The 26,760-nt window shown below is 44.1% G+C and overlaps 1 protein-coding gene across 1 annotated transcript in view; it reads right to left on the reverse strand.

Annotated features, from left to right (window-relative positions):
• Positions 1 to 26,760, reverse strand: part of LOC120995059 (transcription factor ETV7-like) — a 61,532-nt gene that overhangs the window by 21,691 nt on the left and 13,081 nt on the right. The window contains exons 2-3 of the mRNA XM_040424031.1: positions 19,884 to 20,013; positions 16,965 to 17,129 (exon numbers count right to left, since the gene is read on the reverse strand). Of these exons, the coding sequence (XP_040279965.1) occupies positions 16,965 to 17,129; positions 19,884 to 20,013 (295 nt within the window). The remainder of the gene's footprint in view (positions 1 to 16,964; positions 17,130 to 19,883; positions 20,014 to 26,760) is intronic.

Raw genomic sequence — 26,760 nt, forward strand, 5'->3', positions numbered from 1 at the left:
TGCTGAACTTGGTGGTGCAGAGGTTCATTCACCACTACCCCAACATGTCAGAGCTGCTGCATAAAGTGCGGGCCGTCTGTGCGCGCTTCCGCCGTTCACATCCTGCCGCTGCTCGCCTGTCTGCGCTACAGCGGAACTTCGGCCTTCCCGCTCACCGCCTCATATGCGACGTGCCCACCCGGTGGAACTCCACCTTGCACATGCTGGAGAGACTGTGCGAGCAGCAGCAGGCCATAGTGGAGTTTCAGCTGCAGCACGCTCGCGTCAGTCGTACTGCCGAACAGCACCACTTCACCACCAATGATTGGGCCTCCATGCGAGACCTGTGTGCCCTGCTGCGCTGTTTCGAGTACTCCACCAACATGGCCAGTGGCGATGACACTGTTATCAGCGTTACAATACCACTTCTATGTCTCCTTGAGAAAACACTTAGGGCAATGATGTTAGAGGAGGTGGCCCAGGTGGAGGAGGAGGAGGAGGATGAGGGCTCGTTTCTAACACTTTCGGGCCAGTCTGTTCGAAGTGGCTCAGAGGGAGGTTTGTTTAAGCAGCAGAGGACAGGTTCACAAGTCGCCAGCCAAGGCACTGTACTGGAGGACGAGGAGGATGAGGAGGAGGAGGTGGAGGGGGACGAGGATGACGCAAGTTCACAGCGGGGTGGCAGCCCAGGCCCATCACTGGTGCGTGGCTGGGGGGATACGGTGGACGATGACGATACGCCTCCCACAGAGGACAGCTTGTCCTTACCCATGGGTAGCCTGGCCCACATGAGCGAATATATGCTCCAATGCCTGCGCAACGACAGCAGAGTTGCCCACGTTTTAACGTGTGCAGACTACTGGGTGGCCACCCTGCTGGATCCCCGGTATAAAGACAATGTGCCCACTTTAATTCCTGAACTGGAGCGCGACCGTAAGATGCGCGAGTACAAGCGCACGCTGATAGAGGCGCTCTTGAGAGCATTCCCACATGTCACAGGGGAACAGGTGGAAGGTGAAGGCAGAGGAGTGGCAAGAGGTCGCCAACGCAGCTGTGTCACGGCCAGCTCATCTGAGGGCAGGGTTAGCATGGCAGAAATGTGGAAAAGTTTTGTCTCCACGCCACAGCTATCTGCACCGACACCTGATACGGAACGTGTTAGCAGGAGGCAGCATTTCACTAACATGGTTGAACAGTATGTCTGCACACCCCTCCACATCCTGACGGATGGTTCGGCCCCATTCAACTACTGGGTTTCGAAATTGTCCACGTGGCCAGAGTTAGCATGTTATGCCTTGGAGGTGCTTTCCTGCCCGGCGGCCAGCGTTTTATCTGAACGCGTATTCAGCACGGCAGGGGGCGTCATTACTGACAAGCGCAGCCGCCTGTCCACAGCCAACGTGGACAAGCTGACCTTCATAAAGATGAACCAGGCATGGATCCCACAGGACCTGTCCCTCCCTTGTGCAGAGTAGTCCTTATTAACTGCCTAAAACATGTCTTGTTGTGCTACGGGCCACTTCTTTATTTCATACAAATTTTATGAAACCCACAGTTGAATGAAACTCTTCTCTGTCTGGGCGCCGGGGCCTAACCAGATGAAAGTGGCCGGTTAAACTAACGGGTGACATGAAGCCATAACCTCTGCCATGCTACCTCTGTCTTCTGTCTGGGTGCTGAGGCCTAAGTCAAATAAAGCGGTCTTCTGCTGTGCTGGGGGATATGAAGCTAATCTCTGACCTCTCTCCTCTGTCTGGGTCCAAAGGCCTAAATCACTGAAAGAGGCCTTCTCCTGTGGTGTGTGATATGATGCCAGAATATGTGCTGTGGGGCCTCTCTCCTCTTCCTGGGTGCAGGGGTCAAATAAACTAAATTGTGGCCTACTCCTGTGGTGGTTGATATGATGCCTGATTCTCTGATGTGGAACCTCTCTCCTCTGTTTGGGTTAAGGGGTCAAAGTAACTAAATGGTGGCTTCTCCTGTGGTGGCTGATATGATGCCAGAATATGTGCTGTGGGGCCTCTCTCCTCTTCCTGTGTGCAGGGGTCAAAGTAACTCAATCGTGGCTTCTCCTGTGGTGGCTGATATGATGCCAGAATATGTGCTGTGGTGCCTCTCTCCTCTTCCTGGGTGCAGGGGTCAAAGTAACTAAATGGTGGCTTCTCCTGTGGTGGCTGATATGATGCCAGAATATGTGCTGTGGTGCCTCTCTCCTCTTCCTGGGTGCAGGGGTCAAAGTAACTAAATGGTGGCTTCTCCTGTGGTGGCTGATATGATGCCAGAATATGTGCTGTGGTGCCTCTCTCCTCTTCCTGGGTGCAGGGGTCAAAGTAACTCAATGGTGGCTTCTCCTGTGGTGGTTAGTATGATGCCAGAATATGTGCTGTGGGGCCTCTCTCCTCTTCCTGGGTGCAGGGGTCAAAGTAACTCAATGGTGGCTTCTCCTGTGCTGATTGATATAAAGCTGATGGTTGTGCCATCTGACATGGTTGCCAGGGTCTGATTCAATGGGGGCCTACTCCTGTGGTGGGTGATCTAAATGCCTGATTCTCTGCTGTGAAACCTCTCTCCTCCGTCTGGGTGTAGGGGTCAAAGTCTTTCAAAGTCGCCTTCTCCTGTGCTGATTGATATGAAGCTGATGGTTGTGCCATCTGACATGGTTGCCGGGGTCCCATTAAATTGTGGCCTACTCCTGTGGTGGTTGATATGATGCCTGATTCTCTGATGTGGAACCTCTCTCCTCTGTTTGGGTGAAGGGGTCAAAGTAACTAAATGGTGGCTTCTCCTGTGGTGGCTGATATGATGCCAGAATATGTGCTGTGGGGCCTCTCTCCTCTTCCTGGGTGCAGGGGTCAAAGTAACTCAATGGTGGCTTCTCCTGTGGTGGCTGATATGATGCCAGAATATGTGCTGTGGGGCCTCTCTCCTCTTCCTGGGTGCAGGGGTCAAAGTAACTCAATGGTGGCTTCTCCTGTGGTGGTTAGTATGATGCCAGAATATGTGCTGTGGTGCCTCTCTCCTCTTCCTGGGTGCGGGGGTCAAAGTAACTCAATGGTGGCTTCTCCTGTGGTGGCTGATATGATGCCAGAATATGTGCTGTGGGGCCTCTCTCCTCTTCCTGGGTGCAGGGGTCAAAGTAACTCAATGGTGGCTTCTCCTGTGGTGGTTAGTATGATGCCAGAATATGTGCTGTGGGGCCTCTCTCCTCTTCCTGGGTGCAGGGGTCAAAGTAACTAAATGGTGGCTTCTCCTGTGGTGGCTGATATGATGCCAGAATATGTGCTGTGGGGCCTCTCTCCTCTTCCTGGGTGCAGGGGTCAAAGTAACTCAATGGTGGCTTCTCCTGTGGTGGCTGATATGATGCCAGAATATGTGCTGTAGTGCCTCTCTCCTCTTCCTGGGTGCGGGGGTCAAAGTAACTCAATGGTGGCTTCTCCTGTGGTGGCTGATATGATGCCAGAATATGTGCTGTGGGGCCTCTCTCCTCTTCCTGGGTGCAGGGGTCAAAGTAACTCAATGGTGGCTTCTCCTGTGGTGGTTAGTATGATGCCAGAATATGTGCTGTGGGGCCTCTCTCCTCTTCCTGGGTGCGGGGGTCAAAGTAACTCAATGGTGGCTTCTCCTGTGGTGGCTGATATGATGCCAGAATATGTGCTGTGGGGCCTCTCTCCTCTTCCTGGGTGCAGGGGTCAAAGTAACTCAATGGTGGCTTCTCCTGTGGTGGCTGATATGATGCCAGAATATGTGCTGTGGGGCCTCTCTCCTCTTCCTGGGTGCAGGGGTCAAAGTAACTCAATGGTGGCTTCTCCTGTGGTGGTTAGTATGATGCCAGAATATGTGCTGTGGTGCCTCTCTCCTCTTCCTGGGTGCGGGGGTCAAAGTAACTCAATGGTGGCTTCTCCTGTGGTGGCTGATATGATGCCAGAATATGTGCTGTGGGGCCTCTCTCCTCTTCCTGGGTGCAGGGGTCAAAGTAACTCAATGGTGGCTTCTCCTGTGGTGGTTAGTATGATGCCAGAATATGTGCTGTGGGGCCTCTCTCCTCTTCCTGGGTTCAGGGGTCAAAGTAACTAAATGGTGGCTTCTCCTGTGGTGGCTGATATGATGCCAGAATATGTGCTGTGGGGCCTCTCTCCTCTTCCTGGGTGCAGGGGTCAAAGTAACTCAATGGTGGCTTCTCCTGTGGTGGCTGATATGATGCCAGAATATGTGCTGTGGTGCCTCTCTCCTCTTCCTGGGTGCAGGGGTCAAAGTAACTCAATGGTGGCTTCTCCTGTGGTGGCTGATATGATGCCAGAATATGTGCTGTGGTGCCTCTCTCCTCTTCCTGGGTGCAGGGGTCAAAGTAACTAAATGGTGGCTTCTCCTGTGGTGGTTGATATGATGCCTGATTCTCTGCTGTGAAACCTCTCTCCTCCATCTGGGTGTAGGGGTCAAAGTCTTTCAAAGTCGCCTTCTCCTGTGCTGATTGATATAAAGCTGATGGTTGTGCCATCTGACATGGTTGCCAGGGTCTGATTCAATGGGGGCCTACTCCTGTGGTGGGTGATCTAAATGCCTGATTCTCTGCTGTGTAACCTCTCTCCTCCGTCTGGGTGTAGGGGTCAAAGTAACTAAATGGTGGCCTACTCCTGTGGTGGGTGATATGATGCCTGGTTCTCTGCTGTGGGACCTCTCTCCTTTGTCTGGGTGCTGTGGTCAAAATAATAGTAAGTGACCTTCTCCATTGGTGGGTGACTTGAAGCCTGATTCTGTGCTATGGGACCTCACTCCAATTAATATTGTTTAATTTTTATTTATTTTATGTTAACTCATCATTTCCCTATCTACATTTGTTTGCAGGGGATTTAACTACATTTTGCTGCCTTTTGCAGCCCTCTAGCCCTTTCCGGGTGTGTTTTACAGCCTTTTTAGTGCCCAAAAGTTCGGGTCCCCATTGACTTCTATGGGGTTCGGGTTCGGGATGAAGTTCGGGTCGAGTTCGGATCCCGAACCCGAACATTTTTCGAAAGTTCGGCCGAACTCGTCGAACCCGAACATCCAGGTGTTCGCTCAACTCTAACTACAAACTATTCTGTTCACAGTACATGATCGAATGTGTGACACAGAAAAACAGCACCTGCGCTGATGGAGGATGCCTCTAATAATATATTAGGTACATCCCACAGCAATCCATGCTCCTAAACAGAAGCCTACGACCGCTCAGAGCTGCCGTAGATTTCAGTCTTCATTTGCGTCAGGAAAGTGGCAAAAATGAAGACAAACTTGTCACGGCTGCTGACCATGCCTCTCCCTTCCATGCCCTCTTTTGAAAAATTGTCGAGTGTGGCGTAAAAATGCCACACCACTTGCAACAATATTTTTATAATGGCATCTAAAAATTTGCAAACATGAGGTTTGTGATTTTTTTACCCCAGAAATAGGGAGAAGATAAATCTCCCCCGAAGAGTGTTTCCTATCATTCCACTTTGCTGGGCTTCAATATACCGAAGTTTATGTCCTAACACCATAACAAGTTGTCCACCAAGGATAAACATCATCAGCCTATTTGAGTACCCTTTAAGAGGTCTTCTGATTGTTGGAAAACCATTTAAAGTTCTTTAAGCATCCCCAATCCTCACATTATCATCATCCTCTAGTGCTGTAGAAGGTCCTTTGGACTCACTATGGCACCAGGATTTGGGTGTAACTGCAAACTCTGCACTCACGTTTGCTGCACTACTGGCGTTATATGATCAACTCATGTACAGTCCTAGGAAAGAACTGCTAAGATAGCTCTCCAGTCATCCATTTATGACTGAGATGAGAATACCTGTCGTATGCAGTGGCCGGGGTTATGGACACAGCCAAGCAGGCTGTGCTAGGTCTTTTCTGTAGCTTTCATAGAAGATTCTGTAGCTCCCATTCACTTAAATGGAAGCTATGGAAACCACATAGCACAACCTGCTGGGTTGTTAACGTAACCCTGGCCACTGAATACGATATTCTGATCTCAACTGTAAATGTCTGACTTGACAATATCCCTTTAAATCTTTAGGTAGTCGACTCATATAAGTGTTATGTCCCCTACCATTCCCTAAATTAATCTTTATCCACTTTAAAATTCCTAAGTTATTTATGCAGTTCTAGCCCCCAATATTCCCATTTTTAAAATAGAGGCATTTTAGGCCATGCACTCAACATTCCTTGTAACTCTTGAGAACCACTTCTAGAGCAGCTGAGCTTCACTAAATTAAAACTTAAGTAAAAGAAAATAACATATTGAATAATTAGTAGCTATGCATTGCACAGAGAATACATGAGCCACAGTAAATGTAAAGAGTTTTTATGTAAAGGCTTTCAACAGTCTTAGAATTCTTTACACACCTCTCACAAAAGACAAAGAAAATGTAGACTGGCTATAGACAGAATGATTAACCACCAATGTATTGAATATTCTGTTATTTTTGTAAAAACGATTATCGGGAAGAAAGCACACACAAACATATTTTGCCTAAAAAATTCACTTGTATTAGGACAAACATTTGGCTTTTGCATTGCCCCATATGCGTTTTTATCAGAGGTAAAATAAACAGTACATAAATAAACAATGTGTGCCAACTTGTGGGGCAGATTTTCATTTGTCACAACTTGAGATAAGCAAATCGATTCTAAAGGAATCAAACTTGTTACAAATTCCCCAAAAACTTCAGTTCCCAACAAATCCAGAGTTTATGGGATTCATTCCAATTACATCAAGCATAATGGCTTCTTCCATTTTACAGTTCAAAAGAGAGAAAAATACATTTTTGTGCCATTTTTCAACTTCATGCTGTTACCACTAGCTACCATCCATTTACCTATATGTTGCCATCACTTCGATATTGCTAATGTTTTCTTGGCATTAAAGAGCTTGAAAGGGTTTGGATAGAGTCCTAGGAGAAGTCAGTGTCATACACAGTATATTGCATTAGAGTCAAATTTATTCAGTCTGGTCTAATTCGGCTGAACTAGACCCTAAATGGATTTTGAAAAAATGTTCTCATCTCTAGTCAGAATCAATTGTTTTTCACACCGTATACATTGTTGCTAACATTTATTATAGTTTTAGATAGCTAATTAAGATCATTATTAGAGATGAGCGGCAGGGTAAATATTCAAATTTGCGATATTTCGCAAATATTTGGTAGAATATTCATCAAATATTCGCAAATTCTCAAATATGGTCTTGATTGCGAAAATCGGCAATGTAATATGAGTGTAATGCGTGCGCAATACAGGCGTGGGTCACTATAGCTAAATTTTTCAAGCGGCTAGAAGTTTCCTGAGACTGGAGAAAATGGTTGGCACGGCAGAACATTACAATAGCTTTATATGCAGATAGAGTGCTCCAATATATTTGCAATTACGAAATCGGCACTAATGATGGAAATATTTTGGCGCAATACGTGCAACTTCACATTTTAACAGGTCTGACTACTTAGTGGTTGGTGCACTAAGTATTGTTGTGAACTTGTGACATAACAGCACTATGTATATAGCATACATACAGTGAGGAACAGAAGTATTTGAACACTGTGATTTTGCAGGTTTTCCCACTTAGAGGGGTCTGAAATTCATATTGTAGGTGCATTCCCACTCTGAGAGACCGAATAAAAAATGAAATGCAGGAAATCACATTGTAAAATTTTTAAATAATTAATTTGTTTTGCACTGCTGAACATAAGTATTTGAACACCGGAGAAAATCAGTGTACAGAAACCTTTGTTTGCAATTACAGAGGTCAAACGTTTCCTGTAGTTCTTGACCAGGTTTGCACACACTGTAACAGGGATTTTGGCCCACTCCTCCACACAGATCTCCTCTAGATCTGTCAGGTTTCCGGGCTGTCGCTGAGCAACACAGAGTTTCAGCTCCGTCCAAAGATGTTCTACTGGATTTAGGTCTGGAGACTGGCTAGGCCACTCCAGAACCTTGATATGTTTCTTACCGAGCCACTCCTTGGTTATCCTGGCTGTGTGCTTCGGGTCGTTGTCATGTTGGAAGACCCAGCCACGACCCATCTTCAGTGCTCTGACTGAGGGAAGAAAGTTGTTGCTCAAAATCTCACAATAAATGGCCCCAATCATCCTCTCCTTAATACAGTGCAGTCGTTCTGTCTCCTTTGCAGAAAAGCACCCCAAAGCATGATGTTACCAGCCCCATGTTTCACAGTAGGGAGGGTGTTCTTGGGATGCAACTCATCCTTCTTTTTCCTCCAAACACGACGAGTGAAGTTTAGACCAAAAAGTTCTACTTTGGTCTCATCTGACCACATGACTTTCTCCCATGCCTCCTCTGGATCATCCAGATGGTCATTGGCAAACTTCAGACGGGCCTGGACATGTGATGACTTGAGCAGGGGAACCTCCCGTGCAATGCATGTTTTAAAACCATGACGGCGTAGTGTTCTACCGACAGTGACCCTTGAAACTGTGGTCCCAGCTCTCTTCATGTCATTGACCAGCTACTTCTGGGCTGATTCCTCACCTTTCTTATCATCAGTGATACCCCACGAGGTGAGATCTTGCATGGAGCCCCAGTCCAAGGGAGACTGACAGTCGTCTTTAGCCTCTTCCATTATCTAACAATTACTCCAACAGTTGATCTATTTTCACCAAGCTGCTTGGCAATTTCCCTGTAGCCATTTCCATCCTTGCGGAGGTCAGCAATTTTGTCTCTGGTGTCTTTTAACAGCTCTTTGGTCTTGCCCGTGGTAGTAGTTGGCATCTGACAGACTGTTGGGTGGACAGGTGTCTTTAAAGAGCTCAGACAGGTGCTACTAAGTTAGATTTTTAAATGCACAGTAACAGGTCTTTGAGAGCCAGAATTCTTGCTGTTTCTCAGGTGTTCAAATACTTATGTTCAGCAGTGCAAGACAAATACATTCTTTAAAAATCATACAATGTGATTTGCTTATTTTTTTATTTTTTTATTCTGTCTCTCAGAGTGGGAATGCACCTACAATGTGAATTTCAGACCCCTCCATGATTTCTAAGTGGGAGAACTTTCAAAATCGCAGGGTGTTCGAATACTTCTGTTCCTCACTGTACATACATACAATGGATATAAATAGTCTACACACCCCTGTTAAAATGTCAGGTTTCATGCTGCTGCCACATCACCACTCTGTGGTCTCATCATGCTTCTGCCAACTAAACACTGTATCCTTGGGCCACTCTGTAGTATCCTCATGCTGCTGCCACCTCACCACTCTGTTGTATCCTCATGCTGTTGCCACATCACCACTCTGTGGTCTCCTCATGCTGTTGCTACCTCACCACTCTGTGGTCTCCTCATGCTTCTGCCACCTCAACACCTTGTCACTGGGCCACTCTGTGGTCCCGTCATGCTGCTGCCACCTCACCACTATGTCACTAGGACACTCTGTGGTCTCCTCATGCTGCTGCCACATCACCACTCTGTGGTCTTCTCATGCTACTGCCACATTACCACTCTGTGATCTCCTCATGCTGCTGCCACATCACCACTCTGTGGTCTCCTCATGCTGCTGACACCTCACCAATCTGTGGTCTCCTCATGCTGCTGCTATGTCAATAGCCACTCTGTGATCTGCTTATGCTGCTGCCACCTCACCACTCTACGGTCTCCTCATGCTGCTGCCACATCACCACTCTGTCTTCTCCTCATGCTGCTGCTACCTCAACACTATGTAACTGGGCCAATTTATGGTCTGCTCATGCTGCTGCTACCTCACCACTATTTCACTGGGCCACTCTGTTGTCTGCTCATGCTGCTTCCGCCTCACCACTCTGTGGTCTCCTCATGCTTCTGCCACATCACCACTCTGTGGTCTCATCATGCTTCTGCCAACTCAACACTGGGATGGGGACGCGTTTCACACCGAGTTTTGCGAACCTCTACATGGGCCGGTTCGAAGAGGAATTTATTTTCAACGAACACTATTGGAAGGATATGATTGTTTTTTATAAATGGTACATTGATGATTTGATCTTGATTTGGAAAGGCAGTGATGAGGAGGCCCAGGCCTTTATTTCCTATCCTAACGATAACACCTGGAACCTCAATTTTACAGCAAATAGCTGAACCACTTTAATTGAATACCTGGATCTAGTCCTATACTCTAAAAAAAAGTCTTGGTCATAACTGTTTTAATTTCTAATAGTCAACGGCAACAGCTACCTGGACTATAAAAGTGCACACTACAAGAAATGGAAAGACAACATACCTTTCAGCCAATTTAAACGGATACGAAGAAATTGTTCGATGATGAATGATTTTATTGCACAGAGCCAGCTTTTACGTTCCAGATTTTATAATAAGAAATATCCCAGAGGCACTATTGATGGTGCCTTTATGCGAGCAAGTAGCCAAAGCCAAGAAGAATGCTTGGTGACCAAAGAGAAGCCAAAGAAAACAGTAGACCCGAAGAAATACAAGTCTGCTTTTATTACCACTTATAACTCCAATCATGAGGTTTTAAGGAGCATTTTAACCAAACACTGGCACATTTTAGAGACTGATCCTTATCTTAAAGAGACCATCCCATCCAGGCCACATATTACGTTCAGGAGGGCGAGAACATTGAAAAACCTATTGGCCCCAAGAAAATTGAAAAAGAAGAAATCCATCACCACGACTGCGGCCAAGTGGTTTCCTGATCCTGTGGAAAGTTATAAATGCAGCCATACTCAATGCAAATGCTGCACCAACATTGCCCACCAGACCAAGACCTTCAGGAGCAACGTCACGGGTGAAGAGTTCCCCATAAAAAGCTTTGTGAACTGCTCCTCATCCTATGTGGTCTACCTCTTGGAATGTGATTGTGGGCTGCAATATGTCGGTCACACAATCCAGGCCCTGAGGGAACGCCTGAATAAACACTGATGGAACATCACACTGGGTTTTCTGAAGCATAGCGTATCGCAACATTTTCTTGTTACCCATGATAAAGATCCCACTAGGATTTCCATCACATCTATTGAAGACTTCTCTGACAGTTGCTCTGATAGATTTAGAACACTCCAACGGAGAGAGATGTTCTGGATTTTCAAACTACAGACGCTCTAACCATATGGTCTTAATGAGAGCCTCGAGAACAAGTGCTTTTGACTGGTGCACCCAATAGATCTTTTCCCCACTATCAAGGCCATTTAACTTGGTCATTCCTGGTTCTCTAAATATATCTCCATTTTGTTTCTAATACACAGTGACGCCATGTTCATTTTATATAAATAACTATTTTATTTCATTTCTATAGCACATCATTCTTATACACCCCCAGCCACTCTTAGTACATACAACTCTAGCAAGCTCTAATTCAGTCATCATAATACTCATATAGCAGTTTTATTTCTATTTCCACTTCACTTCTACACATTAAGATTCCTCTCCTCTTGTGAACGATACATACCACCCATATATGACCCATCCCCTGTATATCACATAGGTTCCTTTCTCTCATTATATACTTTTCAATTTGCTCCCCCCATCACAGCTTTATCTGTTTCAGAATTTCATCTTCTCCCTGTCCAGCCACCATCTGCATCGCTCCGCTCGCCGAGCGCCTCATTCAACATCTTCTTTACTATCACCGCCTTGCAAGAGACGCTGTCCAATCAGCGCTCCTGGTCCCCACCCACTCCACTCCTCTAAATCTCCACTGTAAGCGCGCGCTCTGAGTGCACAGCAAATCATACACCCTACGTGCCGACAGTGAACGGCTGTGCTCTGTGTCCCTTCCTCTGCAGCCTCACAGGTACCCAGGTGTTTCTCTGCGTTAACCAGTTCACTATAAAAAAAAATCCTCCCAGCTAGACTCATCATTACACTCCCTCCTTTCAGTTTGTTCATGTGTCTGACACTGATCAGTACTACTAACCCCTCATTTATATATAAGTATGCGTGCATATATACATACTAAGGCCCTATTTTTTATCTCTGGTACAGGCTGGGCTAATTTCAGTGTTTACATTGGAATAAGCATACACATACAGACACCCCCCATAATATGGTTCAATATATATATATTATTGGCATATCCTTGCTCCACTAAGCCCTTGAGCTCAAACCACCACTAGAGGAACTATGATTTGGTTTTATATGAAGTGCACATCCATTGTTTTTAATTATTTATTCATAACTTGATCCACAAGGTTTTTTGAATTATACATTGATTTATTTATTTAATTATCTATTTATATTTTGATCATCAAGCTCTTTGAATTATGTATCAATTTATTTATTTTATTTATTTATCGTTTACCTATATTCGGACTGTTAAGTAATTTTACTTTCCATACACATATATATATAATATAAATATATAATTTTTTACTCTATATTTTCCCTCATATTTATTATGTATCACTTTTCTCTCATCTCAGTCATATGTTAGCACCCTTTCAAATGTTGGATTATTGCAACTATTACTTTGGTTTCATTACCATTTTTTATTTTATACTTTTTTTAGACTTGATAAAGTGGTGCGTAGAACCCCGAAATGCGTTGTTTCCCAAAAAACCTTACTATATTGAACATCTGGTTGTGATCTTGCACCTTGGGTCCACACGCTCACTTGACTCTTATGGTTCAGTGGAGCTCCAGTACAACCTCACCACTATGTCATTGGGCCACTCTGTGGTCTCCTCATGCTACTGCCACCTCACCACTCTGTGGTCTCCTCATGCTGCTGCTACCTCAACACTATGTCACTGGGCCACTCTGTGGTCTCCGTATGCTGCTTCCACTTTACCACTGTGTCACTGGGCCACTCCTTGGTCTCCTCATGCTGCTGTCACATCATCACTGTCACTGGGCAACTCTCTGGTCTCCTCATGCTGCTGCCACCTCACCACTCTGTGGTGTTCTCATGCTGCTGCCACATCATTACTCTGTGGTCTTCTGATGATGCTGCCACATCACCACTCTGTGGTCTCCTTATGATGCTGCCACATCACCATTCTGTGGTCTCCTCATGCTGCTGCTACCTCAACACTATGTCACTGGGCCACTCTGTGTTCTCCCCATGCTGCTGCCATATCACCACTCTGTGGTCTCCTCATGCTGCTTCCACCTCACTGCTCTGTGGTCTCTTCATGCTGCTGCAACCTCACCACTCTGTGGTCTCATCATGCTGCTGCCACATCACTACTCTGTGGTCTCCTCATGCTGCTGCCACATCACTACTCTGTGGTCTCCTCATGCTGCTGCCACCTCATCACTATGTCACTGGGCCACTCTGTGGTCTCCTCATGCTGCTGCCACCTCACCACTATGTCGCTGGGCCACTCTGTGGTCTCATCATGCTGCTGTCACCTCACCACCAGTGTTCCCTCTAAGCCTTATCAGCTGCTGAGCGGGTCGGCTCAGAGCTTGGCACAGCGCCATCAAAGGTAAGCGATAGGAAAACCTACGATAATTGTCCCATTAAAGAGCATACAGCATAACCCCTGCGCCATCCCGTACAATACAGTATAATCCCTGCACCATGCTGTGTAATATACAGTATAATCCCTGCACCATGCTGTACAGAATACATTATAATCCCTGCATCATGCCGTACAATATATAGTATAACCCCTACACCATGCTGTGTAATATACAAAATAACCCCACAGTGTAAGTGTTGGACTGTATATTGTACAGCATGGTGTATGGATTATATTGTAAATTGTACGGCATGGTGTATTATGCCCTTGTGAAAACCTATAAGTTCAAATGATGTCTTTGCTGAGCTTTTAGCAGTAAAACCACTCTAGCCTCAGGCTCTAACATGATGCCTCCTCCACGTTACCTCGCCTGGCTGCTGCTGCATGCTCAGTCCTCCTCTCCTCTTCCGGTCAGAAAAAGGAGGAGCGGCAATATGTGTAGGCGGCACCACGCTGAGCTACACAGGTCGTATTGAAGATGTCATCTTGAGAGTGGGCATTTTGCCAGTGGCAGGGTGATCGGGCGCTGAGCGGACATGAATGGGAGCACTAAGAATAGCTGCGTGGCCGCGCAGCTTAGAGGGAACACAGCTCACCACTATGTCACTGGCCAACTCTGTGGTTTCCTCATGCTGCTGCCACCTCACCACTATGTCACTGTGCTACTCTGTGGTCTCCTCATGTTCCTGCCACCTCACCACTATGTCACTGGGCCGCTTTGTGGTCTCCTCATGCTGCTGCCACCTCACTACTATGTCACTGGGCCACTCTGTGGTCTCCTCATGCTGCTGCCACCTCAACACTCTGTGGACTTCTCATGCTGTTCCCACCCTCCTCACTCCATGACTGGGCCATTATTTTGCCTTGACATCATCATTTATTTGACCCTGAAAAATAAGGGGAAGTAAGGAAAAGTGAGATGCACAACGGATCTTTTCTATGTAGCAACTGTACGGCCTGTATGACATAGTCCCTATTTTGCATCAGAATTGGCTTATGATTTGGTAGCCAAAAGCAGGAGTGGGTACAAAACACAGAAGACCTATTCCAGTCACGTGTTTTGGATCCACTCCTGTTTTTTTTTTATTGTTTTAGCAATACTGATGGATTACTGACCATTGCCAAATGCTGACTGGGGTTATTGTTCTGACAGATCAGAGGAAGGGCAAAATAATCAGTGACGTCCACACAACTTACTGGCTGAAACCCTCTCCACTGTGTCAAACACTGACAGAATCAATGCGTTTAACAGAACAGGTTCTGTAGACATCTATGTGGAATCAGCTGACGACAGTGTAAAAGGAGTGCGCTCTTTCATGCTATAGTAGGATCTTGTGTTAAAAGTTTGATTGGACGCCACTCCTCGTTTCTTTGGTACGGTGCTCAGTGGTAGTTAAGGTCAGTATAATGTAGATAAACCACGGCACTCGTTTTTTTGAGGTTGAATCAATTGTACTTTTAATCAATCATAAATCCATCCAGGAATAAATAATATAAGCTGGCCAACGTTTCGGTCCTATGACAGGACCTTGCTTAAGGCCTTAGTTTCTGGTGCATATTGGCTTCTGGATGACGCCTGTCATCTGCGTGTCATACTGACTCACAGTATTGTTTCACTACCACAGTAGACTCCCTATGCATGTTACTGCAAGGCACAGTGTTCTACACCACTATACAGGCTCTCTGCAGCCAGGAAATAGCAGTTTTTAATGCAATTCGCCACAAATACAGGGAGTGCAGAATTATTAGGCAAGTTGTATTTTTGAGGATTAATTTTATTATTGAACAACAACCATGTTCTCAATGAACCCAAAAAACTCATTAATATCAAAGCTGAATATTTTTGGAAGTAGTTTTTAGTTTTAGCTATTTTAGGGGGATATCTGTGTGTGCAGGTGACTATTACTGTGCATACTTATTAGGCAACTTAACAAAAAACAAATATATACCCATTTCAATTATTTATTTTTACCAGTGAAACCAATATAACATCTCAACATTCACAAATATACATTTCTGACATTCAAAAACAAAACAAAAACAAATCAGTGACCAATATAACCACCTTTCTTTGCAATTACACTCAAAAGCCTGCCATCCATTGATTCTGTCAGTGTTTTGATCTGTTCACCATCAACATTGCGTGCAGCAGCAACCACAGCCTCCCAGACACTGTTCAGAGAGGTGTACTGTTTTCCCTCCTTGTAAATCTCACATTTGATGATGGACCACAGGTTCTCAATGGGGTTCAGATCAGGTGAACAAGGAGGCCATGTCATTCGATTTTCTTCTTTTATACCCTTTCTTGCCAGCCACGCTGTGGAGTACTTGGACGCGTGTGATGGAGCATTGTCCTGCATGAAAATCATGTTTTTCTTGAAGGATGCAGACTTCTTCCTGTACCACTGCTTGAAGAAGGTGTCTTCCAGAAACTGGCAGTAGGACTGGGAGTTGAGCTTGACTCCATCCTCAACCCGAAAAGGCCCCACAAGCTCATCTTTGATGATACCAGCCCAAACCAGTACTCCACCTCCACCTTGCTGGCGTCTGAGTCGGACTGGAGCTCTCTGCCCTTTACCAATCCAGCCACGGGCCCATCCATCTGGCCCATCAAGACTCACTCTCATTTCATCAGTCCATAAAACCTTAGAAAAATCAGTCTTGAGATATTTCTTGGCCCAGTCTTGACGTTTCAGCTTGTGTGTCTTGTTCAGTGGTGGTCGTCTTTCAGCCTTTCTTACCTTGGCCATGTCTCTGAGTATTGCACACCTTGTGCTTTTGGGCACTCCAGTGATGTTGCAGCTCTGAAATATGGCCAAACTGGTGGCAAGTGGCATTTTGGCAGCTGCACGCTTGACTTTTCTCAGTTCATGGGCAGTTATTTTGCGCCTTGGTTTTTCCACACGCTTCTTGCGACCCTGTTGACTATTTTGAATGAAACGCTTGATTGTTCGATGATCACGCTTCAGAAGCTTTGCAATTTTAAGAGTGCTGCATCCCTCTGCAAGATATCTCACTATTTTTGACTTTTCTGAGCCTGTCAAGTCCTTCTTTTGACCCATTTTGCCAAAGGAAAGGATAATAATTATGCACACCTAATATAGGGTGTTGATGTCATTAGACCACACCCCTTCTCATTACAGAGATGCACATCACCTAATATGCTTAATTGGTAGTAGGCTTTCGAGCCTATACAGCTTGGAGTAAGACAACATGCATAAAGAGGATGATGTAGTCAAAATATTCATTTGCCTAATAATTCTGCACGCAGTGTAAACTCGAATTGAATCTTTTAGGAAAATTCGGCAAACCGACCGAATCGAATTTTTGAGAAATTTGCTCATCTCTAGAAACTGCATTTTATGGGAAGCTGGACTTCACCGTAATCTTTTCCATTCAAGTCGTACCACAGCTGAGTCCAGGCTGTGTCTGTGCTTCCTTGCAACGATGCACAGGTGAGCGCTGCATTACCGGACTTTAGATTACATACATTTTATCTGTATTAATATGGCAAAAATAAAGCACACACAATGTCAACCATGGATAATGTAGTACCTGAACTAGGAGAACGGACTTTAAAATCAAACTTTGTAATAATACACAGAGCTCTTCCATTCATTACAAACTTGCTATCATCTGTTTTCTGCAGAGAGTATTCTTCTTCGGCCCATCGTAGCCATTGAATTACATCATCCTTGCTCCACAGGGATGGATGTATTCCTGAAATCCATAATATAATGGTCAGAATTCCAAAAACATAAAGGTAAAATTAACTTCTTCAAGTGTAGGCTGTCAATCATTAAAATTTTCTGCATGAAGTCAACCAAAGATCAGAGCTATGACACATTGGGGGACATTCATTAAGCATGTTGTGCTATAATTATGGCGTAAAATGTGCCAAAAAGAATAGCAGCATGAGTTGCACCAAATATATCAACAGTTTTCTCCAGAATTTTGACCATAAGGAATGTATCATGCCAGAAATAAGTTCTAACAGCCGGTTCAGACCTGAGCATTTTACAGCGCGTTCCTACGCACTGTAAAACGCTCAACAAGGAGAAACCAATGCTTCCCTATCGGCATGGTTCTCACCTGGGCGTTTTACAGCGCGTACGATCGCGCTGTAAAACGCCCGACGCCCCAAGAAGTTCAGGAGCTTCTTTGGGGCGTAGTGTCGCGCGTTCCCGTACATAGACTTCCGGGAACGCGCGACACTGGGCGTTCGCTTGTCTCTGTATGCGTGATTGTAAATGCCAGTACAATCGCGCATACAGAGCGTACGTTCAGTACGCTCTGGTGTGAACCCAGCGTAAATGTCAAAGTGGACGGGGCTATCAAACTGGTGCATATTACGCCTCATTTATCATCCTCTTATCAGCAAAATGGCTCAAATTGTTGCGGACAATTAAGCCAGCCGTATGGCCAATTATGGCCTAAAGATGCAAAAAAAAAAAATCTGTTGTGGGAACAAGTGACAGGTAAGTATTAAAACAGGATGATATAAATGAGCTAAACGGCAGGGTTTTGTCAGTAAATTGTAAATTGTCAAAAACGTCCTGAGTCTGAGACAAGTCACAATTTACCACTGGAAATGTCGCAAATATGCTTCAAAAGTCGCAAGTGTGGTCTGGAGAGGGGGGGTGGCTGAAATGGCACATTTCAGTTTAAAAGGTCTCATTTTAGTGCTATTGATGTTAAAATGTCGCAAATCAAGAGAAATAGGCGGATAATCAAGTTGATATTTTAAAAAGTCACATTTTACAATCGGTGTGCACCTTTTGATATATGAGGTGAAACAAACAACCATTTTCGATTTGTTACGTTAGTATGTTTTTGGCGGATATTGCACCATTATTGATAAATGACCCCCATTGTATTTACAAAGCCGCACCTCTGTAAACTGAGAAATGAGTCTTCCCTCAAGTTCTAGTCACATAACTGGAAATCTGTGCATGAAGGGGAACGTTGGTGGTTGTCACACACACCTTTAGCATTTATAACATTTACATAGTTGACATCCTGTACTGTTACCAGTAAAGTTTAATGCATGTCCAAAGAATGGTGACCTTAAATAGTATAAGGGTAGCACGGCTATGGTCACCTTCGGGGCAATTTTTTAATGACTGCATTTTACTCATTTTAGGCAATTTTTTTTTTTTTCAATTGGCTTTTATAAAAAATGGTCAGCCATTTCTAAGATACAAGAGTTAAAAATTAGTCTGACTGCAAGCTGTAACAGTGTGGTTTCTTTGAATCCCGTCATCTGTCAGCTCATGTGTAGCTTTTATCTCTGACCTCATAAATACTCATTATAGCTCAATTCATATCAAACATGTATTAAACATTAATTTATTAATGGAAAATGCAAATGTGATCGCACACTACATCCAGCACTCTGCCCTGCCTCCATGCTGGATGAGACATTGGTGTACATTTTGGCCAAAGCGTAATAAGCCACTCACCGCGTCAAGGTCGTCTCATTTGAGTGGTCCCTAACACTTGTTCCTACCTGTTTATGGGCCATGACAGCATGGAGGCAGGGCAGAGTGCTGGATGTAGTGTGCGATCACATTTGCATTTTCCGTTTGTATATGTATTTCGCCATAGTGATATGCACCTACATACGGGTTGTGCTGACTCAACCCCCCACATTTTTTCTTTGTAGTTTATATTGGAGGCGTGGCGATCTCCTTTGAGTCATGCACACCTGACCAGTCAATCTGTCCTGGAGGCTGGTTTTAAAGTCAGTATAAAACTGAGTCTGCTTATATAGAACCTACCAGTAGCCATTTGGCTCCAGGAGAAGTATATGGTGGGCTCAGCATGCATGTTGGTACTTGCATCCCTGGATCCGATGAAAGCTGTAATGGCACCGGACAGGGTTAAAAGCAGAGTGTGCTTGGCTTGCATGCTGACCTGCATTCCCTGGACTTTATGTGGCTGTCATGGCCCATAAACAGGTAGGAACAAGTGTTAGGGACCACTCAAATGAGACGACCTTGACGCGGTGAGTGGCTTATTACGCTTTGGCCAAAATGTACACCAATGTCTCATCCAGCATGGAGGCAGGGCAGAGTGCTGGATGTAGTGTGCGATCACATTTGCATTTTCCGTTTGTATATGTATTTCGCTATAGTGATATGCACCTACATACGGGTTGTGCTGACTCAACCCCCCACATTAATTTATTAATATTCAAATATTGCTTAAAGGGAGTCTGTCATATCTTTTTCACCAATATAAGTAACAGCATTGCCCCACAGACGTTTGCAAACGCATTGCAAACATACTTGTGTGTACTTCCAGGAAAAACTGCTGAAAAACATCTCCCAAGGGGCCAGCTGGGTGGGGTTTGCAGTATCAAGTGCCCAAAGCAAAGCCCGCCCAGTTGGGCACTTGGAGCCCCATTTATACACTCCTTTGGGCTCTTTTTGCATCACATAACCCTTTTTGCATGACATATGTTCTACTTACTGAGACTTCCGGGAACTTTACAAATCACTTCTTCGATAAAGGAACAATGTGATTGACAATAGTCAAGTGCATCCTGGTTGTGCTGGGGAGATACTGCAGTGGTTTGTGGAGGGATTGCCTTTATTCTCTCCTGCAAACATAAGAGGCATAATAATTACTGTGATTTCTCAGGGACCATACCATTGCATGGAGGAACGTGGCTTTAGTATGGAGTGCTGTGGTTGTGACTTTATTTGCACCTGGTACTGTTAAGGAGCTCCAGTTGTAGGTTTGTAAATTAGTGCAGAAGCAGGACAAAGAGAGTTCAATTACACATGACTACATGTGAACAGAAACTTGTGTTCTCAGTTTTTAAAGCATAATTACAAGAAAAAAGTATAATTTTAGCATCTTTTTTCTCTTACCTGAAGGGCGCCATTCTTCTACTAGTCTGTGCTAAGTAGGCATCCGTGCAAACATAGAACATTTATTATATGCATAATATACTTTATATGTATAATGGGTGACAAGCTCGTGAGATCACCAAAGATCAGCTGATGTGGAGATCTACATCAATTATTCAGTTTCCCTGCAGCCCCACCACAGGCAATAGAAGCAAATAATCCCTGTTAAAAGCAATGTGTTTTTAAGGACTCAATGATATCATTTGTGTACTGTATGTACGGGACATATATTCAGCAGCACATACGTATGTCAGTGTCGCATTATGCTGTGACGGTGTAATGATGCTGTAGTAAAGGCGCAAAAGAGCCCTGAAGAATGGCACTAAATTGATTCGATTTGATTGAGCTCCAATCTCCAGGGCGGTTTTCCCTTTTCTACAGCACCATTACACTGTCACAGCATAGTGCAGCACTTCGGTACCTGATAAAGGGCTTTGGCCAAAAAGGGTTAGGATTGTACTAGGAGTCTACACAATAAGGCTACATGCACACAAACGTTGTTTGTTTCATTGTCCGTTCCGTTTGTTTTTTTTGCGGATAGGATGCGGACCCATTCATTTCAATGGGTCCGCAAAAAAAATAGAACATGTCCTATTCTTGTCCGTTTTAGGCATTGTTACAATAGATCCGCCCCAAAAAATGGATGGCATATGGATGTCATCTTTTTTTTTGTGGATCCGCAATTTGGGGATCGCAAAACACATACGGTCGTGTGCATGTAGCCTTAAAGACATGTATCACTTGCATCTTACTTTGAGTGCGGGAGTCTTTTTACGATGATATAAGCCTCCACCAGCAGCTCTCTCCTACCTCCAATCTGACATGATCTTGATCGAACTGAACGTGTATGGAACAGTTGGGAAGGAGACGAGAAGAGACAGCCATCAGCCGAACAATCGTTCAGCCAACAACTATTGACTGTGTATAAGGCCAGGGGCGAAAACTCAAACGGCAAACCCCCCCACCTCCCAATGCCCATTTCTTAACCTAACCCCTTCCCTTCAGCCCATGGCCCTACAGTTCAAAACCAAATCCCTGGCAGCATGCTTGCATCTCAATTCAGCATTTGAATAGTTTTCTCTTCCAAATGTTATTTATGTCTTATATGTATTAGCCTCTATGATTCTTATATTTGTTACTGCCTGACTTTATATAACCCTATGGCCAGCAATTAGCTACTCATATTTGTTCTTTGTTGCTGCATGCCACTGCTTTTCTTCCTGGTGGCGAGAACCACCATCATGGTTTCACTTTCTTGCTACTCATGTTGTATTTCTGGCATTTATTGTTCCTTAGAATGATTAGAGATTATAGCTACAAGCAGGGGCATACACAGATCTCAAAGGGCCTCATAGCAAAACTTAGCATGGGTCCCCTGCACCTTTTTTCCCATTGTATGAGTGTCAATCACTCCCAGGCAATGCAGAACATTGGCAAGGCAACAGATTTCTGACAAATTTAAGTTTTTGTTTTTTTTATCAAGTGGAAGAAATATTAATTAAATACAAGTAATAACAAAAAGTTGCCTTTGGCCTTACCCACTTTATCTGACTTTTATGTCCAAAAAAGTGAAACGGGTGCTTTAAATATATTGCCCTCATTCTGAACAACATATTTCTCAATGTAGTTGCACCAGAAAACTGGAAAATATACATTGATAAATCTCCTGCTTCTCTTCTATTACAAAGCTTCCTGGCTGCCTGCTGCCGCCACCATGGGGAGCTCAGTGAAGAGGAATTAATACAAGTAGAAGTTGTAATAATCTCTTTAAGTTGAGCTCCTCCTAGTGGGGACTGCGTGAAAGTGCTGTGTTTTTAACAGGGTAAGAGAAGAACAAGTTGGTTTGCATCTATTGCTGGTACGCCACTGGCTACAAGTCCTCATGTCATCCAAGTACCCATGGGTGCAACAATTTCTACGGAAAGGGTATGATGATTGATCATGGGAATAATATAATCCACTATGCTATAATCACACTTGTTTTGCCAACATAATATAGAATTGTGTCCGTATTTAATTATGTTATAATATGTTAATTGCTATTGTTCAATATGATCAGTAAACTAGAGTACTTATAAAGTCTCCCTTTCCAGTAATCAGACCTGGGTTTAGTTCTCTCAACAAGCCCGCTATGCTTTAACATATAGCCCTTAGCAAAACTTATGGCAAAAGTATGATCTCCCATGCCCCACCCAGGTGTGTAGGGATGAGCGAACCCGTGGAAGTTTGGGTTCGGCCGAACTTCAGGTCAAAGTTCGGGTTCTGGACCCGAACTTGACCCCGAACCCGGACCCCATTAAAGTCAATGGGGACCCTAACTTCACTTTATTATTTTCCGTTATAACATGGTTAAAATGGAAAATAATAGCATTCTTAAGACAAAATGCTAAATAAAATGGCCATGGATGGATTAAAACTAATAAAAAAATTCACCTCATCCACTTGATTGCGCAGCCATGATCGCGCAGTCCTTCTTTCTTCAGGACCTGCGATGATGTCACTGCGCTAAATACGTGGTGAGCGCGGTGAAGTCACCGCAGGTCCTGCTGAATGAAGATAGAAGATTCTATCTTCATTCAGCAGGACCTGCAATGCCGTCACCTCGCTCGCCACGTGGTAAGCGCGGCGAGGTGATCGCAGGTCCTGAAGAAAGAAGACCTGTGCGATCATGGCTGCGCAATCAAGTGGATGAGGTGAATTTTTTATTTTTTATTTTTAACCCCTCCATGGCCATTTTATTTAGCATTCTGTCTTAAGAAAGCTATTATTTTCCGTTATAACCATGTTATAACAGAAAATAATAAAATCACCCGAACACCGAACCCGAACTTCAGTGAAAAAGTCCGGGTTCGGGTCCTCTCAACCCTACAGGTGCGTCAATCACTCTCAACAATGCTGAATGCAAAAGCAATGCCCCAAATTTCTGAAAAATAAAATTTTTTTTAAAGCAGAATATTTTTTAAAATAAAACAAATTTGTCACACCTGACCTCACCCATTTTTACCGACTTCTATATCGGAAAAAGAACAGGTACTTCATAAACATTTTAACAAACATGTTCATGTTTATACCAGGCAACTGGAAAAAAATCTCCTATTTCCCTCCTATTATAAAGCTGCCTGCCTGCAGCCACCTCTAGGGGGAGCTTAATGTATAGGAATTTATGCCGTTACAACTAACTGAAATGGAAGCTGTATTAATCTGTTTGCAGTGAACTCCCCCCAGTGATGGCTGCTTGAAAATGTAGCGATTTACATTGGAAAGAGAAAGAAGGAGTTGAGAGCTGCCCCCGCAATCCCCCCCCCACTCCGTGTAGCAATCACATGGTCTGCCTCTATTGAAGATACGCCACTGTATTTAGATGTAGGAGTACTTTGTAGAATCTGTGCTGCACAACTTTGCCAGATTTTGCAAGAAACTACAGTGAAATTGCTTTCATTTTCTGATTTGTTTTTATCCTTAACACTGGGCTTTATATAAAGTGACAGACTAGATTGTGTACTATAGCAATTGTAGTGAAGCTTTTCAGAACTGCAATGGAGTCTAAAGGTATGTCCACACATGGCTGAAATGTTGCAGATTTGCTGTCTTGGAATTCTTGCTGCAAAGTTGCTGCATTGTACAGTACCAGCAAAGTGGATGAGATTTTAAGACATCCACACTCCGCGTAAAAACGTTTCAGTTTAAATTGATGTGCGGTGTGGATATGAAATCTGCAGCATGTCAATATATACTGCGGCTCTCCATTGTGCATTTCTCCCTGTGCAATGGAGGTGAAATCCACAGCCATTTCCTAAGCTAAAACTTTCAGACATTTCTGCTGCATATTCCAACAGCTGTGGATGGACCTTAAAAAGGACATTACTAATTTTCTTGAAGGCTATGGACACCTGGTTAAAAATCTGTCTTTTTGCAAACTTTCACTTTCTGTTTTCTTTGAATCCTGTCATCTGACTGCTCATGTGTAGCTTTTATCTGTGATCTCCTGTTTATGAGGTCAGGAGATAAGAGACAAGAGCTACACACGAGCTGTCAGATGATGGAATTCAGAAAGTGACAACCTGATTTTTAACCCCTGTATCTCAGAAATGGCTTAACATTTTCAATAAAGACCAATTGAAAAAAAGATTTTTAGCCCAAAATGCGTAAATTGCGATCATAAAAAATGCCCCTGTATGTGTACATAGCCTTTAGAGCAGTAACCTGAAGGAAACGTGCTCTTGAAAATACTGTATACATGTATGTAAATTAACATATTCAGGTATTACCTGCAGTTTATTATGCTACAATTTATTCACTTTCCCTGTTTTCACTTCTGTGCTATATAGTATTCATGCACATAGGCATGTAGTCTGTATGGTATTTCATTGAGGCGGTTCTAAACTAATAGAAACTAAAGGGGAGATTTATCAAAACTGGTGAAAGTTAGAACTGGCTTAGTTGTCCATTGCAACCAATCAGATTCCACCTTTTGTTTTCCAAAGGAACTCTGAATGATGAAAGGTGGAATCTGATTGGTTGTTTTGGGCAACTAAGGCAGTTCTGCTTTACACCAGTTTGATAAATTTCCCCCTAAATGGCCAGTGAGAAAATAAAGTTTTATGCAATTACCTCATACACACTAACAGTGGCGTACACAATGATTAAAATGGACCTCCAAGTAATGAAAAATATTTTTTGCCTTATAAACATACTACCCTAGTTTTAAGAATCGTTTTCAGGGACACTTGGGACGCAACTAGCAAACATTTTGAGCCGTCTAAGACCATGCCAAGAGTGTTTCCAAAAACCAACACAGTCAGTAGTGCTGCATGTCCATGTCATCCAAAGCAACCAGTCAGATTCCAACGGTCATTTTTTGACCATAGGCAACTGGATTAGTCCCTATGGCCACAGAATTCTCTTTCATTAAAGGGGTTCACCAGGGCTGTGACATATTGATGGCCTATTCTATCCATCATCGGTAGCATTCCTACCTCTGGGACCCTTGCTGATCATCCTAATGAGGGCAGCATGGCATCCTCTTGATGGCTGACACAGGCACAGTGGCTCATCTGTATAAACAGTACCAGACACAGCCACTTGTAGGGATGAGCTGCCATGATTATGGAAATAATGAAGGGGATAAAGAGCTTGCAGGCACACTGCAGCCCCTGTGATGATCGGCAGAGGAGTCCTGTGCGTCAGACAGCCATGATCAAACACTGATGACATCCTTTATGCAATACATACATATAAAGTTTACAAATCCTTAAAGGGATTCTGTCATCAGAATTTAGGCCTACAGTATAACCTAAACATATGGTGAGGTCCCTACTAATACACTGAATCCTAAAGTGACCTTATCAAATGCGCCTGTGGCTCTATAATCATATAAAACAGGTTTATATAACCTGTCACTCACGTCACAAATGTGTCCAAGGGGACGTCTCACGATTAGGGATGAGCGAACCCGAACTGTATAGTTCGGGTTCGTACCGAATTTTGGGGTGTCCGTGACACGGACCCGAACCCGAACATTTTCGTAAAAGTCCGGGTTCGAGTTCGGTGTTCGGCGCTTTCTTGGCGCTTTTTGAAAGGCTGCAAAGCAGCCAATCAACAAGCGTCATACTACTTGCCCCAAGAGGCCATCACAGCCTTGCCTACTATTGGCATGGCTGTGATTGGCCAGTGCAGCATGTGACCCAGCCTCTATATAAGCTTGGGTCACGTTGCGCTGCATGTCACTCTGCTGATTCAAGCATAGGGAGAGGTTGCAGCTGCGACGTTAGGGCGAGATTAGGCAGATTAACTCCTCCAAAAGACTTCATTCTGTGATCGGTCTGCAGCTGTGGATCATTGAAGTGCTAATATTGACTTGCTCACTTTTTTGAGGCTGCCCAGAGTGTTTTTAGATCACTTTTTTTCTGGGGTGATCGGCGGCCATTTTGTGACTTGTGGTGCGCCAGCACAAGCTATCACCAAGTGTATTTAACCATCAATAGTGTGGTTATTTTGTGCTATATCCTACATCAGCTGCAGGCTGAGCCTGTGTCACCGAAGTGCATTTAACCATCAACAGTCTGGTTATTTTTTGGCCATATATTACATCAGCTGCAGGCTGAGCCTGTGTCACCCAAGTGCATTTAACCATCAACAGTGTGGTTATTTTTTGGCAATATACTACATCAGGGGCAAGTTGAGCCTGTCACCCAGCGCCTAAAAAATAGACCTGACATTTCTATTCAACCAAATCTGTACTGTTTTAGCTGGTCAAGTTATTTGTAGTGACCGTAAAAGCAGACTTTTTGTTCTGGGTTGAAAAACTATTCCCAAATTTGCCATTCTCAAAATAACTAGTTTCTGCTATATGAGGCCTACTTGAAATCTATCCCAAAAAGGATATCTTACATTGAAGGTGCTGATAGTGTCATTCAGAAAAACCTAAGACACAC

Source organism: Bufo bufo, chromosome 3 (assembly GCF_905171765.1).
Source record: "Bufo bufo chromosome 3, aBufBuf1.1, whole genome shotgun sequence".
NCBI classification, from domain to species: Eukaryota; Metazoa; Chordata; class Amphibia; order Anura; family Bufonidae; genus Bufo; species Bufo bufo.